The sequence below is a fragment of the Myodes glareolus genome, chromosome 23, assembly GCF_982192425.1.
Source record: "Myodes glareolus chromosome 23, mMyoGla1.1, whole genome shotgun sequence".
NCBI lineage: Eukaryota > Metazoa > Chordata > Mammalia > Rodentia > Cricetidae > Myodes > Myodes glareolus.
Window position 1 is genome coordinate 54,794,753 of NC_142048.1, and position 19,004 is coordinate 54,813,756.

General features: G+C 44.1%; 1 protein-coding gene across 2 annotated transcripts in view; it reads left to right on the plus strand.

The window, feature by feature from the left end:
* Positions 1-19,004, plus strand: part of Erich1 (glutamate rich 1) — a 65,297-nt gene that overhangs the window by 14,447 nt on the left and 31,846 nt on the right. For both annotated transcript variants that reach the window (XM_048456265.3, XM_048456264.3), the window contains exon 3: positions 13,528-13,662. In XM_048456265.3, the coding sequence (XP_048312222.2) occupies positions 13,528-13,662 (135 nt within the window). The remainder of the gene's footprint in view (positions 1-13,527; positions 13,663-19,004) is intronic.

The following is a 19,004-nucleotide window of genomic DNA, read 5'->3' on the forward strand; positions in this document are numbered from 1 at the left end:
TAGGTTTGTGCCCCACTACAGTGAGAACTGTTACCGTATCCACAGTCATTACGCTGACTCCTGACAGTCTCTTTGCTGCCGATTTGGCTTCTGTTGACTCAGTTGCTCCTTGTGCATTGCTCTTTGGCAAAAGTTTATCCTGGAGAAGTGGGCAGCAGAAAGCCCACAGTGAGAGCCGCAACAACTCGAGTTCCCATGCAGTGTAGCAGTGTCAGCTAGGGGACAGTTCCTCAGCCACATGTGCCGGGCCACATGGTGCACAGCCACAGCAGGGAAAACTCCTGTGTTCTCAAGTTCCTCCAGGTTAATGCTCTCCTCTAAAGACTCGGAGCAGGAACCACGGACAAGAGGTCCTGTGGCTTTCATCTGCCTGAGTCTGGGTTATTTCACTCAGTACGACCTTTTCTAGTTCTAGCTGTTTAACTGCACACTTTCTGATTTCACTCTTTTTTACAGCTAAACAATATTCCATTGTGTATATGTGCCACATTTCCATTCTTTATTCATCTGTTGACGTTTCATTATCTAGCTGTTGTGAACAGGGAAGGAAGGAACATGGCAGAGCAAGTATCTGTATGTCAAGTCCTCGGGGCAGATGCCAAGGCGTGGCACAGCTGGGTAATGTGGTCGATTTATTTTTAGCTTTTTTGAGGGTTCTCCATCCTGATTTGCAGAGGGCCTACACCGGTTTCTAATCCCACTACCAGTGAACGAAGAGGCCTTTTCCCTGTACCCTTGCCTGCTCCTGCTGTCTGTGTTCTGTTGATCTTTGCCGTTCTGACTGGAGTAAGATGAACTCAAAATTGTTTTGATTTGCATTTCCCTAATTGTTATGGATGATGAACATTTTTTTGAGATATTTCTAAGCCATTTTTATTTCTCCAGTTGAGAACTTTCTGTTTAGCTCCAAAGCCCAGTTTTTATGGGGCCATTTGTCTCTTTGACGCTTTGTTTTTGAGTTCTTTGTACGTTCTGGATATTCATCCTCTGTCAGATATATAGCAGGGAAAGATTGCTATTTTGTGAGCATCTTCATTCAGTTATCTCTTTAGCTGTACAGAAGCATTTTAGTTTCATGAAGTCCTGCTTGTCAGTTGTTGGCTTAGTTCCTAGACAAACGGGGCTCTGTTCAGAAAACCTTTCCTCTGCTCGTATCCCGGAGTGCACTGTGTCTTCTACCAGCTTCAACGTTTCAGGCTTCACATTAGGTCTGTGATCTAGTTGGAGTTCGTTTTTGTGCAAGATGATGGATCCCAGTCTACTTTCTGTCTTCCACACCATCAGTACCTGGTTTGGGCATCTCTGTCGAACGTTAGACGGCTGTGGTTGCGCATAGTCAGACGCAGCTAACACAGGGCTGTTGTTTGTGTTCTCAGTGATGCTTCGAGTGCTACTAATTATAACTTCATAATTCTCTCCTCAGTTCCAAATACTGCTTCCAGTGTTTTCTTTAGGTTTGGTCTAAATTTTAGATAAGTTTTTTTCTTTTTTATTTTTTTGACATTTTTTTAATTTTTTTTAAAAAGAAAACAAACTATCTTTTTCATTATACTTACCAATCCAAGTTCACACTCCCCCCTCCTCCCATTCCCTCCACATACCCTCCCACCCCACCCCCATCCAATCCTCAGAGAGGGTAAGGCACATTGCTTTGGGGAAGGTCCAAGGCCCTCCCTACTATGTATAGGCTGAGCAAGGTATCACCCAAAGAGAACAGGTTCTCAAAAAGCCAGTAGGGATAAATCCTGGTGTCACTGCCAGTGACCCCTCAGTCTGCCCCAGCCATGCAAGTGTCACCACATTCAGAGGGACTAGTTTGGTCCTATGCTTGTTTATTCTCAGTCTGGCTGGAGTTGGTGAGCTCCCATTAGCTCGGGTAGACTGTTTCAGTCGATGAACCCATCATGGTCTTGACCTCTTTGCTCATATTCTCATTCCTTCCTCTCTTCAGCTGGACCTTAGGAGCTCAGTTCAGTGCTCTGATGTGGGTCTCTGCCTCTATTTCCATCAGTTGCTAGATGAAGGGTCTATGGTGATATTTAAAGATATTCATCAGTCTGACTACAGGGCAAGACAGGATGGGGTCCCTTCTCCTCTATTGTTTAGAGTCTTAGCTGGAGTCATCCTTGTAGATTTCGGGGGATTTCTCTAGAGCCAGGTTTCTGCTAACCCTATAATGGCTCCCTTAATCAAGTTATCTCTTTCCTTGCTCTCATCACTGTCCTTCCTCCTTCTCGACCATTCCATTCCCTCAAGTTCTCCTCACCCCTCCCCTTCTCCCCTCCTCTTCCCCTTCTACCCTCTCTTCTCCTCCCACCCCCATGCTCCCAATTTTTTCAGGTGATCCTGTCAAGGACCACAAGGACCACTCTCCACGTACTTCATTCTGGCCTCTTGTCATCGGGAACTCCGAACAGGAAGCTTTTTTCCCCACTTATGTGATATACTTGTTGGAGTGGCCAAGGGTGTGAATCTTGGTAGGAGCACATTTATTTTAATGTTGAGAACAATTTATCAAGATGTAGGAGGAGAGAACTGGGAAACCATAATGGCAAAGTATGGCGCGTCCCCTGACCAGCAGGGGAAGAAAGACCATCGACATGAGGATTCTCCTCTGATCATGCTTTTAATGAAGCCTGCTTGGTTGAGGGAGAGCTGGAAGTGAGGGGCCCCGAGCTGGGAGGAGTGGCGGCTTATATGTAGGTTGAAAAGATGTTCCCCCCTAACAGGACATTAGTCAGGCTAGGATTGGTGCAAAGCTGTTGTTAGGCAAACTAAGGCAAGACTCGCGCCAAAAATAGAATTGCTTATCTTGTTTACCACGCTTCTCAGCGCCATCTTGTAATGGCGGATCTCAAACATGTGTGGATCCCCACATTTCCCCCTTTTGTTTTAAATCGTATAAAATGTACCGGTCATAGCTGGGGATAGTGGATGCTGCCCTGAAGAATATTGTCATTCCTTTTCCAGGGATAGGGTAACTTTGAGGGCGACCTATATGTTCAGCATCATATCCCCCTGATAGGATCTGATTAGTGCATTTTTAGGTGTAAGCTATCCGTGGTAGCCTTTGACCGGTGCTAACCGGTCATCCAGTCCCTTTGGGTGTAATGGCAACAAGGCCTCCAGGTGCAAGGGCACTGGATTAGAGGTCCTGAAAAATACTGATCCATGTTTGGGGGGACTGGCCGGCTTCCAAAGCTGCCAAAGCTCGAGCAATTGCAACCTTCTCCCGTTTTTTAGCATGCAGCATCCTACAGAGCAGGAACAAGACAAGTATCAGACCTGCAAAAATTATTATGTCGAACATGCCAACTCCAACCCATTCTTTAAAATAGGTGAATGTAGCCATTAACCAATCAGAAAACTATCCCAATGTAACAATTTCTACTTCTGTCTGGTTAAGCATGTGTATCTTAAGCGTAAAATTAGCTTGAAGCTGTTTAAGTTTTCAGGACCAATTTCCATTTAATAAGGCTGATATAGCTTTGGAATCATTAAGGGTAGCAGGATAGGGGGTAATCATAACATCAAAAACTTCCATCTAGACACAGCATCCCAAGAATATCTCTTTTCCCATCCATTCCTAAGGAAGGAAAAGGCAAAATAGAGTAAGAGATGAGAGGTTGAAGGTCATCTCTGCTGCCTCCACATGAATCTTTCATAGCAGGACATTTGGCATCCACTGGGTCATCTTTTTTCTTTATTTTTCTTGTCAGTCTCGCTGGCACCCAGATGTATGTCAGCATTTCTAGAAAAACATAAACAAAACTCTCCTCCCAAATTAATATTTAAGAGTATTAAAAACTCAGTGTAAAAATTTAGCACAATCAGTACTGGAAGTAGGCTGGTTTTGAACTTAGAGATCTACATGTCTCTGTTTCAAAGAGCAAATCTTGTTTGCCTGTGCCATTAAAGCAGGCCTTAGAATTAGATGAAATTGCTTTCAAATAGAGCATGTCTGTCTGTTGCTGTTTTTCCAGCAATATTTTGTCCACATGTAAAGCAATTTCCTGCATTGTTTTCTTGCCTACGAGTGGCAGCCATTATTGCAGCAGCTAAGCCTGCATTAGTCAATGGTCCACCAATTTCTCTACAAGCTTTTAACCAAGCTTCTAAGCCGTTCCCTTTCCATGGAGTAATGGCTCTTCTGCATTCTTTGGTAGCTTGTTTATACATTAGTTGTTGAACTAGAGGCATGCCCTGCTCCATATCTCCAAAAATCTTTCCTGCAGCTTCAAGCATTCTCGCCACAAAGTCTGAGAATGGCTCATTAGGTCCTTGTATAATTTTTGTTAAATTTTTAGAGACCTCTCCTTTATTTATTATTTATTATAATATATTTATTATTATTTATTATTTATTATAATACATTTATTTATATATATTTATTATTATATGTTATTATTATATGTTAACTCGAGCTTGCCCATGAGCCGCATCAGTAACTATTGATCTATAATCCAAATATTGTCCTGTGGAAAGGCAAGCTCTAGCGACTTCCCATTCATCTGAAGGAGTCATAGCCTGATTAGCTAACCTGCTTAAGAGTGTGAGTGTATAGCTGGCATTTGTTCCATATGTCTTTGATGCTTCTACTAAATCTTTGAGCTGCTTATAAGGAATGGGCTCATGATATCTGGTATTTGTTTGAGGATCTTGAAATACTGGAAAAGCAGCCGCAAGGCGGGACCAGGTTCTCCCACCAATAAAATGGCATTTATTCTGAGGAGGGCAATAAGGGGGTGGAGCCGGCTCAGAATATGGAGCCGAAGGCGCCATTAGCCCCGTCCCTAATTTGGCTCGTCTGCCCCTTACTGGCGGATCATTCCTCTCCTCCTCATAACTTGCAGCTGTCTCCTCCAAATCCTCCTCTTCTTGCTCAGTTAATTCATCCTCCTCCTCTGAGTCCGTTATCTCGAGGGAGGCAAATTCTTCCAGCACCGGATATAAGGACGCTGGAGGCTTTTTTTAATATCTTTTTTTGTTTCTTTATGAGGGTTTTTTTTTCCCTCTCCTTTTCTTTCTTCTGGCTAGCCTTTTTCTTTATTCTTTTATTTTTGCGCATGTTTTGATCCTCTCCTTTTGATTCTGTTTCTGATAAACTGTCCTGGTGCTCTGATAGTACCCTGCGTCCTTGCTTAATTACTTTTATATTTTTCCCTTCCTTAAGGCACGAATGTACCAATCTCCACAAGGGGAGCGTTCCTCTGCCTAATTGATCATTTTTCTCAAGGTCTCTGCCTAGTTTCTCCCAACAGTTGAGGGTGAGATCGCCAGAGACGGCAAACCACGGTGCAGTCTTATCTATGTCCTTGACGATGGTACTCGTAGAAATCTTTAAACCCCTTTGTTTCAATAGACTCTGTATTGGACTGGTGAAATCACAGACTCCTGACTCGGTACTATGACTGTGGCCCATACTGCCCACTTATTTACGAGGTTTTTGGCATCAGTCGAAAGCCACTTTATCTATAGTGGACTTACTTTCGATGTCTTTATTTATGAGGCCTTGGCGTTAGTCGAAAGCCGCTTTATCTACAGCGGACTTACTCTCGATTTCTACACCCAACAAAGACATTCCTTTCCAGGTTCATCATACCGCAGCCAAAAACAACAAAAATAGACTACAAGGGTTAGCAGAATAACAAACAGAGCACCAACATACCTGAGAGGACTTACCGACGTCGTCCGCTTCGCGTATAGAGTTCTGAATCCTCTTCGGCCCCTCACAGGTGTCTGCTAGATGCTCAGTCCCGCGTCCGGGTTTCTGGCACCAGCTGTGGTCCTGGGTTTCGGCACCAGCTGTGGCGCGTCCCCTGACCAGCAGGGGAAGAAAGACCATCGACATGAGGATTCTCCTCTGATCATGCTTTTAATGAAGCCTGCTTGGTTGAGGGAGAGCTGGAAGTAAGGGACCCCGAGCTGGGAGGAGTGGCGGCTTATATGTAGGTTGAAAAGATGTTCCCCCCTAACAGGACACTAGTCAGGCTAGGATTGGTGCAAAGCTGTTGCTAGGCAAACTAAGGCAAGACTCGTGCCAAAAATAGAATTGCTTATCTTGTTTACCACGCTTCTCAGCGCCATCTTGTAATGGCGGATCTCAAACATGTGTGGATCCCCACAGCAAAGACTGAGCCAGACATGATCTGACACCTGCTCCACCACTGCCCATTGAAGTCACTGTGCCCCTTAGTGTGGCATAAGTGATGATCAGCATCTGACTGGCAAAGTACAAATGAGGAACAGATTCTGTAGCCAGGGACAGGGCAGATGATGAGAAAGTATTGCCTGGGGGGGCTTTGCTCCTTGTAGGCAGCAGGCTTTTGACCGCCATGGGTCTTGTAATTGGAAGCCTGATCCTTCATTTTCTAAGATGTGGGAGGGGAAAAAACTGTATCAAGCTATTCTCATTTGAGCTTCTAGTTATAAATCTAAGTACTCAGCGTTTGAAATTGGCTCTCTGTAGCATATTCTTAGGATGAAATGTTCTTCATACATTACAGTCAGGCTATTAAGTATGTGAGTGGATATTGCTTGAGAGGAGAGAAATACATTCCAACCATGTGAGCAAAATCAAATTTTAAATATTCTATTGAGTTTTAATAGCAGCTGTTTTATATTGATGGAATTGTGGGAAATGTTTACTCTTTTCCTTGACTAATGGCCCTGTTTGCTGTAACATTTTGAATTTTCATTGTTATTACTGTTTTTTAAGGTATATAGCCTGGTCCTTGGCTATTAGGGAAATACAGAGGGTGATGTTGGGAGAGAGAGGCATGATGTTGCATGTTTTATCATGTGCAAAGGTGTATTTAATTGCACACATGTGTATAATATGTGATATGAAAGCAAAAAGAAGGATTTCGGGGGAGGAAGGGCACTAGCAGAGGGAGAAGATATGGGGAAGACAGCAGGGGAGAATTAAGGGCGGAGCACAATGATCTGTATGTATGCAAGTGTACGTGCTGACTGAAATTGTTCTAAGATTTTAAAAATGTATGAATAAGGAAAAACCCCAAACTGGTTTTAAAACTGCCGTGAGTAACCCCTGTTGGCCCTCTTGCCGTAACATGAATAGGAAATGGAGAAATTCTCCCTGCAATCACATTGAGTCATAGTCAGATCAGCACTAACACCTCACAGAGTCGTCCACCGGGTAGTGCGTCCATCTTCTGTTGCTGCATTGGGTCAGGACACCTTGCTCTGTAGGTCCATGTGTACACTCATTTCTGCATCTTCAGAAGTTCGTGTCTGTGTTGTGGAAGTCTTGACTGTCCTGTCCCTTATGGCCTTCCCTGAGCCCCCCATCCCCCACCAAAAAAAAAAAAGGAGGAGGAACTACTTCGTTAGTGTATTCAGAAACACATAAATTTGTAGAGGAAATGCAGGCACCTAGAAGATAAAGGGACACCAAGTGTGAGCTTGAGTAGCAACGGAAAGAGACCACTCCCCTGAGTCTCCCTGTACTCTGCTGCCATAACTAATGTCATTCTGAAGGCACTGTTCTTTGTGATGTTTGTAGTGGGTTAATTTAGTCCTCGGCGCCACCATCCGCATAGGGTGCTGTCCTTGGTGCTGACTCCAGCCTAAGGCTCTGTCGGGGTCAGGGTGCTGACCTTGGTCCTGGCCCCTGTCTAAGGCGCTCGCTCTGCTGCTGAGGCACTCATGAGCACACGGTCCAGTTCTCCAACAGCCTTTCCAGGGAGACCCTTACTCCACAACAGGGAAAGCTGGAATTCAGACAACCTGGCTAATTATGAGCCCTATCCTAACCTAGCAGTGATGCTAGTGCTTAAAATCATGTTGGGCCCAACAAATACTTTTGCCTGCCCAAAATGGTGCCATAGATCTGAATTTATAACTTCTGAGCAGTTCTGGCAGAGCTGTTGCGTGCCAGGCATGAGTGAATCTGAAATTTGTCACTGTGTTACAGAAGCAATACTAAGAATTATCAATGAGGCAGCAATTTCTCATAAATATATTTATGATGATTGTAAATTGTGGAAATAGCAAAACAGACACATTCTGGCAAGTTCAGGCTCACACTTTACTGGGGGACATGATCAAACCTGTGAAGAAGTAATCAGAAATATGAAAAAAGTGCAATAAGACTGTGCCCAGAGTATGATAGTCTAAGACTATTTCCACAGTTCCTGCAAAGAGTACACCGAAGAAAGCATAATGCAGCAGGCGGCCACAGAGCTGCATTTGAAATGCAGTACACACTGAGGTCCAGGAACAGACTCTACAGTGAAGGGACAAGTGAAGACCATTCTCAACTGCGGAGCCACTGCACGGACATGGTTTTGAAGAGCACGGTGCATAGCATGAGGAAGGAGGAGCAGTGTAGACATACGGGGTGACCACCTAGGTCACAGGACAGCGAGACAGACCTTCACAGTAAGGCGGCACACCGCTCTAGGCTTCCCTTTGTTCAGGGTGGTGAATTCCTGACTCCAGCCTTTGTCTACATTCAAATGTTTGAGTTGAAATTTTACTTAATTAAAATTCAAAATTCTGTTTCCTATTATGCTAGCAGTGTGTCCATCACTCCCTCGCCACCTGGGACGGCAACTGAAGCAATGGGCAGTCAGATAGAGGGCATTTTTATCAAGCAGCATGTTCTCCTGGACCTCTGGTCCACACAGCACTGTGGGCCTGATGAGTTAGGGGGTCATGATTTTTTTTTATTTTGTTAAGACCACCTGTATAGCTGAGGAAAAATAAACTAACTAAATTCCAGACATATAGAGAATTTAAAATTGAACATGAAAATATGGATGTATTCAAGAAAACATAGGAGAATTCTTTCCCTATAAAGTTATGCATACGGCCCAGGGTCATAAAAGTTGTTGGTTTTACTTTATAAGATTCAAATTGCATGCAGAATTACCACATGTGAAGTCAGAAAACAAATAGTGAACCAAGAAAATGATGGCAACTGATAGCATAGGCAAAGGATTCATTTATTTAATATACAAAAAACTCATGTGTTAGGGAAAAAAGGTAAATACCTCAGATAAAAATGGGCAAAACAGAGTTATTAGCATTTCACAAAACAAATACGCAACTCTCTCATCCTTAAAGAAAGAGAGTGTTCTGCATCTGCTAATGAGAGAAACCCAAATTAAAAGTGGATTGTGATCCCTCTTCCATCTCTCCTGTTGTCATGGAATCATCGATCTATGTCCTTTGTCAGGCACTCAGGTCTGGATGTCATGACTAAAGGCAGACAGAAAAGGGAAGATCTGGTCACCCCTGACACCCACCTAGGCACAGAAGGTCTCCATCTAGCCAGTCTCCCCGTGAACTGACTCCTATGTGCTAAGATTGGCATGCTCGGGGCTGAGAGATGGCTCAGGGGTTAAGAGCACTGACTATCATTCCAGAGGTCCTGAGTTCAATTCCCAGCAACCACATGGTGGCTCACAACCATCTGTAATAAGATCTGCTGCCCTCTTCTGGCTTTCAGGAATACATGCAGGCAGATGCTATATACATAATTTAAAAAAATAAGCCTTTTTAAAAAAATAAAAAGATTGTTATGCTCTAAGTTATTAACTATGACATTGTTCAGAATAAAGAGAGATCGGGAGTCTAAATTTTCACATTGGGGGGCTAGTTCAAACCTTTTTTACATTTATTCATGTATTTTGTGGGGGCGGAGAATATGTGTGGGGGAAGTGTACCATAGTGTACTTGTAGAGGTCAAAGGACAACACACAGAAATCAGTTCTGCCCACCGTGTGTGTTCTGGGATTGAACTCAGGTGACAGGTTTGCAAAAGCACTTTTACCTGCTAAGCCTTCTCACCGGCCCTGGGGTTAAGGGATGGAAGGTTAATTAAATGATTTGTGGCACACTGTTCCCAGGGAGGCTGTGCTCTCTCCTAAAGGCATGCCAGCCCCTGGGTGGCCCACTAGAGTGAGAGCCAACATGTGTCATCAAGTGTAAAGACAAGAGACAATGTGAGGATAAGTTGGGAGTCATGTGTCTTTCTGTTTGCATATTCACCAGCAGTCTGGCAGAATTCCACAGTATAGGGTCAACAATCGGTACTTCCCAAGAAAGGCACCAAGAGGTCAGAGCAGAGTGGGAGCCTTGTCAGGCTCACACGTGTCCTCCTGAACTGTGGACCTGTGATGTAAATGTAGAATGACATCGTGTAGAAGGGAATGCCTGAAGATATTTTCAGACCTGCATCACTTAGGCACTTTTCCAATCACATGCCTGTCAGAAGAGCATCCTGTATGTTTCAGCAGAAACAGATCAGGAGGCAGAGACGATCGGGAAGAGCAGTGAATATAGAAATTGTCTTAAAACTTTCAGTGATGTGATTAAGTGTTGACTATAATAAAGAAATATAATAATCTCCATATGTTTCACATGGTGTATAAGCCACTGTCGCTGCAACAGCAGATCTCATGGAGAAAGGGGAAGGCCAGTAGAACGCTTACTTTGGACAGGGTGGCCACAGCCAGGGGCAGATTATAGGGTAGAGCAGTATGAACAGAGGCATTTCGTCACAATTATTGTGGTTGGTAAATCCTGTAGAACTCCTTGGTTTTTCATTTTGAAGCAGAAGTCAGGGCCACCAAAGAGCGAGAACAACAGGGTTTTCAGGACAGCCAGCGCTTGCTCTGTGTCCAGGTGACTTTGGGGGGCATCTGATTAGACATTAGCTGCTGAGGGGTCATTCAGAGGGTGAGGCCTCTCTGGTCACTAGTGCTGTGGTTTTCTGTGTGCCAGACAAGAAGAGATTCGAAGGAGCCAAGTTCTGCAGGCATGGGCAAAAGAGAGGTTCTACTAACCCACAGCTGGGAAGAGAAGGAAAATGGGTGGGACCGTGGGAGGGCAGGAGCAGTTGGTGTGGCTCCAAGCGAGGCCACTTCCTGGCAGCATCTCACAAGCAAATAGAGCTGCTCAGTGCATATTCCTTCTGCTTGGGGATTTTGGTTCCCAGCCTCCCAGCCTCCCAGCCTCCCAGCCTCCCGTGTGTATGACTGGAGGTACGGGAGCTGATGGCTTTCACTAGTAGAGAGTGGACACCTGCCTGCCTTCCTGTGTCTTCCCCTCCCTCCTGGGAAGATCAGCAACCCAGGGAGCTGTGCTGATAGAAGCAGCAGGTGCTGCACCTCGTGAAGATGATGAGCTGTAGAAAGAAATGGCCGGTAGCCGTGCCGTGGTGTAACCTTGTCCTTCCTTATGTAGCCACGCCATAGTGTAACCTTGTCCTTCCTTATGCCCCAGCAAAAAGCCTAACACCTACCTTTAGAAAGAGTCACTGTATAGGAAATTGGAACCAGACACCGTTATAGGAGATCTGGTCACCTTTATTTACAGCTGAGCAAACCGAAGCCCCGGGTCATAGTTTCCCACCCCTCCTGGATGGCCCTGACTATGGCAGGGGTTTCATTTGCAGCTAAAGCCCTCTGTAGAGTCAGCATGTGGTTTCCAACCAGAGGAAGACTGTCTTCTGGCACGTTCCTCTTCCAAATCTGTTCTGAGAGGCGTCATTATTTTCCAGCGTGTGACTCATCTCACGCTCCGCTTCCATGATACTTCCTAGATCTATTCCAGTAATTTAAGTGAACAATGACATTTCTAAGTTCTATTTCACTTTCTTATTAAGAATGATTTAGTGGTTTAAAGCTTCCAAAAATATTCTGTGAAAAATGATCAAATGTTGATGTTGCACGATAGGATTAGTATACATAGAAGCATATCTCCATCTGCCCTTGATTCTAGCAGGGAATGGCGTAGTAATTAATCAACTGTGTGAATCAAATTACCAGAAGAACCAGAATTCTGGCAACGTTCTGAATACTTAGCCTCCAGGGAGTGAAATATATCGATGGCAGAGGAATTTGAAAAGGTTTCATGGTTTTTGCGTTTAAATGTCTTAAACGCACGTCTTCACTGTGCTGTTTTGTTCTGTCTGTATCGTTGTTAGTTTAAAATAAATTGCTAGTTGTTGGTTTAAAATAAAATCTTAGTTATTCCGTAAAAGACTAGCGGGGATATCCATTTGTGTTTGCCGTGTATATGAGAGTCACTTTAACATATTATCAGTAAAAATGCAAAACTTAAGAGGATTGATAGAAAATCTTGAAGAGTGTGGGAAAGCCTCGTCTGGTTTGTAAATATGAAAACACAGCGAAAGGTTAGACTTTTCAAATCAACAATTCCGTTTCCAAGAATTTATCAGGAGAAATGAAATGGCCAAGCACGCACAGGGAAACAGAACAGGGTGGACTTGTTGTTCATTGGTTTGCTGATGGCACTGTTGGGAACCCTGTAGAAGCTTTGAGAGGCTGGACCGCTGGAGGCAGGAGATCTCTGGGGGCAGGCCTTGAAGTCTATAGCCTTGTTTCTCTCTCTGTCCTGTTTCTACTTCTTGCTCCATGGAGATGTGTGCAGGTAGCCCTACTGTCCTGCTTCCACAGACATGGGCTGCTCCTCCACCTTTCCAGCCATTGTAGACCAACCCTCTCAACTGTGAGCCAAAGTGAATACTTCTTTGCTTGAGATGCTTGTCAGGTTCTTAATTACAGAAGTGAAGAGGGTGACTGGTACAGATGGCCGTAGCCACTGTTCATAACAGTGACCATTCAAAACCCCTCCCACACGCAGAGTTCAGGACAGTGGTTAAAAGATCAGTTATAGTGTGTCCATAGCATAGAATATTTTGTGCTATTAAAAGAGTATGCTGGCTAAAATTCTTTATATTGTTTTGTATTATTTTGTGATACTAAACTCAATTAAATGCTCATGTAATAAATATAATCCATGTGAACTGTGTATTGTGTGATGTCAAATGATATTTTTTATATATAATTGATCTTTTAATCACTATCCTGAATTCTGCATATCTGTGTATTCGGATGTACTTGTGACCTAGAAGTACAAATTCTGTGTGCACATGTTGATCTGAGAGGGTGTCATGTCTGTGTCTATACACGGTTGTGTCTGTGCATGCATGCATGGGTCTGTAGATTTGTGGGGGTGTGTTCTAAACACGAGGAGAGTGTATCTACATTCTCTGTACGTGTGACAGAGAAAACATGGAGACAAAATTCAGGGGAAACTAGGCACAAAAATGTTGGAAGATTCATGTTCTGATAGTAAAGAGTGTGTTGCTTGCCCTGTAAAGATTCATGTTCTGATAGTAACAAGTGTGTTGTTTGCCCTGTTTATAATTTCTGCTTCACGTTCATGAGTTATATTTTATATCATGTTACAGAAACCGACAAGTTTACATTTTTACTAACTTAATGTGAATTTACCTAATTGTAGCTGGTTCTCTTGTCACGACTGGTCACATAACCGAATCACTTTCCTGAGAAAATACTTGGCTTTTGAAATGCAGTGTTTATGACAGTGACTTGGCTTTATTGAGTTACTTGATATCTTGTCTTCACTGAATTTTATTGGAGAAACAGTGCTAATGTGATCAGGGCGAATAACTGTCTGCTTATATTATGTAATATTTACTAGTGCACGCTGTACCCCTTCTCTCTACAGATGGTGACATTAAGATCCAGCCTGAACGTCGGCTGTACACTGTGAGCTTGCCTCCTCCAGGGTATGTTCCTAGCCCGCCAGAACCTGCCAGCTGTGCAGACTCGGAAAAAGCTTCCAGTGGCAGCGACACAGAAGGTAAAAAGTCTGGGCAGGGGGATCGAGTGTTGTTCCTATCGTTATTGTCTGGTGTTCCATCATTCCTCAGTCTTGTAAATTAGCCTTTACACTTATACTTTGATGGATATAGCTAAGTATGCCATTGTGTAACCAGTCATATAGTGGGCTAATAGATATTTTGCAGCCATTAAAAATGATTACAAACTTGTAGTAGCAGAGAAGCTCTTGGGACAGGGAAGTTAAAGCTTGGGAAGTTTATGAGCATGTTGGGTAATGCATGAGCAATCTGGAATTAAATCCATCACAAGGCTAGTGCCTCGTTCAGTAGACCTTTTGCCATGATTTTCTAAACTTTTATATTTTCTTAAAAATATAAAATCAAGGAATTAACATCTTCTGTATCTCTGGGGAAGATTAGCCTGTTATAATTGTGTTTATTGTTGAATGTCTTATTGGAGGAGAGTATTCCAGTTCATTATTGATGTGGAAGTACTGGTGATTCCAAATGTTTTTTATCTTAACATTGAAATTTCATGTTTGAATATTCAATTTGAAAACTTTAAAACAGGGACTTATAACCTTTGAATAAACATCCCACCCACCCCGAGTTGATTACTATCAAGAATAAAGTAAGTCTGTACTCTAAGTCTTAGTTAATTTGACTATCAAGAAATTGTGTTTTTCTAACACATTGATCTTTCTGCTTTCCTAATTAAAAAATCAGAAACTGTAAAACCAGAGTTGGAATAACTTAGGAATCATATAGTCATTGTTGCAAGCCCTGATGAAAATCTTTGAAATATTAATTGTCAGATAAATAATTTGCTTAGGAAATTGAACTGTGTGCTTGTGGAGATGGATTATTTTGGCGAATATTTTAACTGTGAACTTAATGTGTTCCATGAGAAAGTGTGTTGGGTTCACTCAGGTGCTGTTATGTGCAGCTGGCTCTCGTCTGTGCACCCTGTACACAGTTCGCTCACTCACGTGCCTCCAGATACAGTTATTCTGTGTGGTTGATCAGTTGCTGCTGCTCACCGTGGCTCTCCTGTGCTTCTGTGCCCAGGTGACACTCGCTCAGACGCCATTGCACTGAGTTGGCTCTCACATGTCATTATATACATGTAGTTCTCGCTCACATGTCATTGTGTCGAGCTAGCCCTCACTGACTCCCTGCACACACTGACTGCCACACGTCCTGTGTCAAGTCTGCAGTTATCCCTCACTCGTGTGTTTTTGTACACAACTGGTCCTCACATTCTATTGTTGCATGATAAGTGTCCATGTTCTGCTGTGTGTAGTTGTTACATGATCAGTGTTCATTCATGTAGTGATGTATGTAGTTGTTCATTCATGTACTGATGTATGTAGTTGCTGCTGTACATAGTTGCTTACTCTCATTGTATCCAGTTGGCTCCGTCGCTGACATTCCTGAGGGCAGCCTAAGACAAGGAGCCCCACTTTGCTATGATCACGCAGTCCGACCTTCTAAGCTAATGGTTGGGGCTGTGCTTAGATGAAATTCTTTTAGGAATTAGAAACACATTGGTGCCAAGTTGGCAAATAGGTCTTTTTACAAAGGTTTTTCTGTGTAATTAATGTTCCTGGGCCCTTAAATAGTTACCTCTGCCTGTGGCCTACAGCTATTGCCACCTCCTGCAGGCTGGTTGCGGGAAACCACTGCAGCCTGGTGAAAACAAAGGTGTTGAGTCCTGAAATGCAGGCATTGGGGTTCATTCCACTGAAACCACAATGGCAATTAGAAGTAGTCGATGGTATTATTACTGTAGCTCTGAATAGCTATTACAAACTACATTTTTAGTTGATTGTTAGTCAAAGGATTTCTGCTATTCATTTTCTTCTCTGCTTCCTGTCTCCTGTGAGGTAAATATAGTCACCTTTGTTGTAGATGGGAAGTGTGGGTGAAGATCACACCTGCCCTGGAGCAAGTGAGCCAGGAACATGGGTGCTTAGAGCAGGCCAGGGCCCTCTGAGTCCCAAACACTGCTGCTGCTGCTGCTGCTGCTGCTGTTCTTCTCCTTTTCCTCCTCCTCCTTCTTGTTTGTTTATTGGAGAGTCTTGTTTTTTTCACCCAAGCTAGTGTCAAACTCACATCCTCAGACTCCCTAGTAGCTAGGATTATAATATAGAGAGAACCATGTTCAGCCCTCTGCCAGTTCTCTGATAGGGACTCCACTTCCCTAACCCAAATGCTGCCTCTGTCCTGACACCTGCCCCACCTGGAGAGGATCTGCCAGAGACTAGACTACTGCTGCCTGCTTCAATCACAAGTCCCTGCTAGAGGTCCTGTTAGTCTGTCATGAGCCAACATGAACTAAAACATCACTCCATTTTCTCGGGTTGTCTTTGAACAATTTGTAGATCTAATTCATTTGGGAAGTTGATATCTCAACTTGGAATGCTTGTAACTTTTACCCAAATATTTGGATTTCTTTCTATCAACTTGTTTAAGTATGTTTTTCATTACAAAGTCTATAAAATGAGCATTTAAAGATATTTGAAATGATAGGGTTGGAGAAAACTTAAGAATGCCCACTGTTGACTCATACTGACTATGTCCATTCTCTGTAACGCAAGGATATTAGGAGTCCTGGCCTACATTGCACCAGGCTGGGGTGAGAGTGAGTATCTTGTACCCCACAAACTAATGGATTCCGTTCATCGGTACAGAATCCTCAGTGCTCATAAGGAGATGCTGTGCATCAGGGAGAAAGGATGCGAGACCAGCCCCAGCTCAACAGAGCACAGGGGTACAGACCTGAAGATAAGATGCTGTTTGCTGTGGCCCCACTGAAGACTTCAGTTAGTGTCCTGTGGACACCGTGATACGAGAAAGAAGGATTCCAGACATGGTTATAACTACCAGGCTTACCCCCCTTTCCGGGGACTTAGGACTTCTAGGAGGCTGGAGGAGTCCCCAGCTAGGAGTTTCCCCAGCCCTTCATTTCCTGACAGTTAGCTCTCCATCAGCCTTGCTCTTTTCAGATTGTTTAAAACGTTGAGTTTTCTGGGATCTCTCGTCCTTTTTATAAGTGCAGAGTAATCAGGGTTCTCTACAACTAATCACTTCATGAAATGTCTTTTTTTTTTTGTTCTCATGTTACAATGTTATTATCAGTTTCAAGTTGACCTGAAGTAATGGGCTTCATTATGGCATTTTCATAACTCTCTGTTCTGATTTGCCGCTCCCCCGACACACCGCTCTTCCTTGTGTCCCCTTCCTTCCCTGCCACAGTTGCCCTTCTGCTTTCATGCCACATGGATTGTCTAAGAGTAAACTATTAAATGCCTCTTACAGTCTGTGCGATTGTGCTCAGGCCCTAGTGATAGGAAGGCAGTCGGTAGGGCCCTTATCGGCTAGACATTTGCCATGGTTGGCGCCATTCCCGTGCCAGCTGCCTTCGTAGTTGAGCTGTCTAGAAAAGTACTGAGGGCCTGCATAAAAGAGGCAGAGCAGAGGGCATGGACTCAGAGCTGGTCCTGAAATACCACGACAGCAAATAGAAGCAGGGCCACTGGGACCTCAGAACACAAAGGTACGAACAAGACACCTAACTAGTGGGTGGGGACAGAAAAGCAGGGAGTGAGTCATTTGGGACCAAACTTTCAAGAGCTTTGAACATTTTGACTTGGTTTTGTCCAGGAGCTGTACCACCACATGCTTCCCTGGGACACCAGTGATGGCAGACCCAGATTTGTGGTGGTCACTCCTCAAGGACAGGTGGCAGAGAAAACACAGGAGGACTTTGTGGGTGCTGCTGCGGTGTGAGCCATCAGATGTGGTGATGCTTTACCAGCATGCGATGACGGGAGGGGTGGGTGCTACCAGGATTTTTCAGTTGAGCAGCAGAGAGGTTCCTGCAACTTATCCGGGTGGATAGGCAGGTGAAACTGCTCTTGAGACAGAGATGACCGTGGGAGGGGACTGCCAGAGCCACCTCTGCTCTTGCCAACAGCATCTTGTCTCTGGATAGGCTCACCTGGTGTCTGACTCAGTGACAGAAAACATGAGACTTTGAACAGGTAGGGTCAGCAGTTAGGGTAGGGTCTGTTGAAAGCCTTGCAAATTATCTGGAGCCAGAACATCTAACATAGTCCAAGAATTATGTTACCAACTTTGACAGGTAAGACGTTCATGCTTTATGTGGGGGACATTGTATCTACTGTGGGGGCCTGACCTAACCTTGGGCTCCTTCCTCTGAGGACCTCACAGTGTCTGTTTGAAAGACTGTCCCTTTCCCTCCCGTTTAGGAGTGCCAATCATGCGTATTTGCTCCCCCACCACATGTCAGCCTGAGCTGCTCACACTTGGTATAGCAGTCAGCATGACCCTGTGACTTCCATTCTAATGTCTGCTCACCAGCCAGAGTAGGCATGGACTGGAGTGTGTGAGTACATTGGATTATCCAAGGAGCAAATGAGCGTGTTCAAGTCCAGTGCCAGTCTTGAGGTGCCTCACAAAACAGAATACAGCTTTCCATTTAAACTGTCACTAAGGACCAAATCACAGCTTTCCTAAAGACAGAACAATCCTAGTAAGATGTATTTTCTTTCAAAATTGAAATCTTTCTTCCTATCTCTTCTGTAGATTTCTTGCGTTCTCTGGAGCTCGTTTAAACCCGTGTAGGTCCGTGTTGTCTAACTGTTCCTCCCAGTCAGAAGTGCTGACCTTGTATCACACTCGTGTTTGGAGAAATCCATCTTTCACCACTGAATACTGATGGCTCAGTTTCTGATTCTTATGCCCCACATTTGCTAAACGCTTAAGTAGCTGAAGCAAGGATGCAGCTTTGCAGCAGATAGCAACAAGCCTTGATGCCTTGCCCCGTCTCCTTAGAAACAGCATTGTAACTATGCTCTCAAATTTTAGTCCCAGCTCTACAGTGAACCCCCAGGCATCCAAGGAGCCTGATGTCTTGCACATGATTTATTGAAGCACCACTGGAAGCTATCTGGAGTGTGTTCTGCTGATTGCCAACACCTGCCATAACCACCACTTTCTTCTCTTTGATCTCCATTTCTCTGGTTCAATGAAATATTCCCATTAGCAACCAACCTCCTTCCCTTCCCTGTTCTGTTTTCAGCTCTCCTCTCATTAGCAAGGATGTGTCACTTGAAACAAGGTGAACTGACAGTTATTTGTGAGGCTAGCAAGCTCTTATGGTTGAGAGCAAGCCTCCTGAGCCACCGTCATGGCTGTGGCTACTGTATGGTCTCATGAGGACAGAAGCCCCTCCCAGTGGGGGTGGAACCAGACCAAGCCCCAGAACATCAGCATCTACATAGAAAGCCTGAGTTTACAAATTACAGAAGTGGGAGCCTCAGTTGTTGTGACTAAC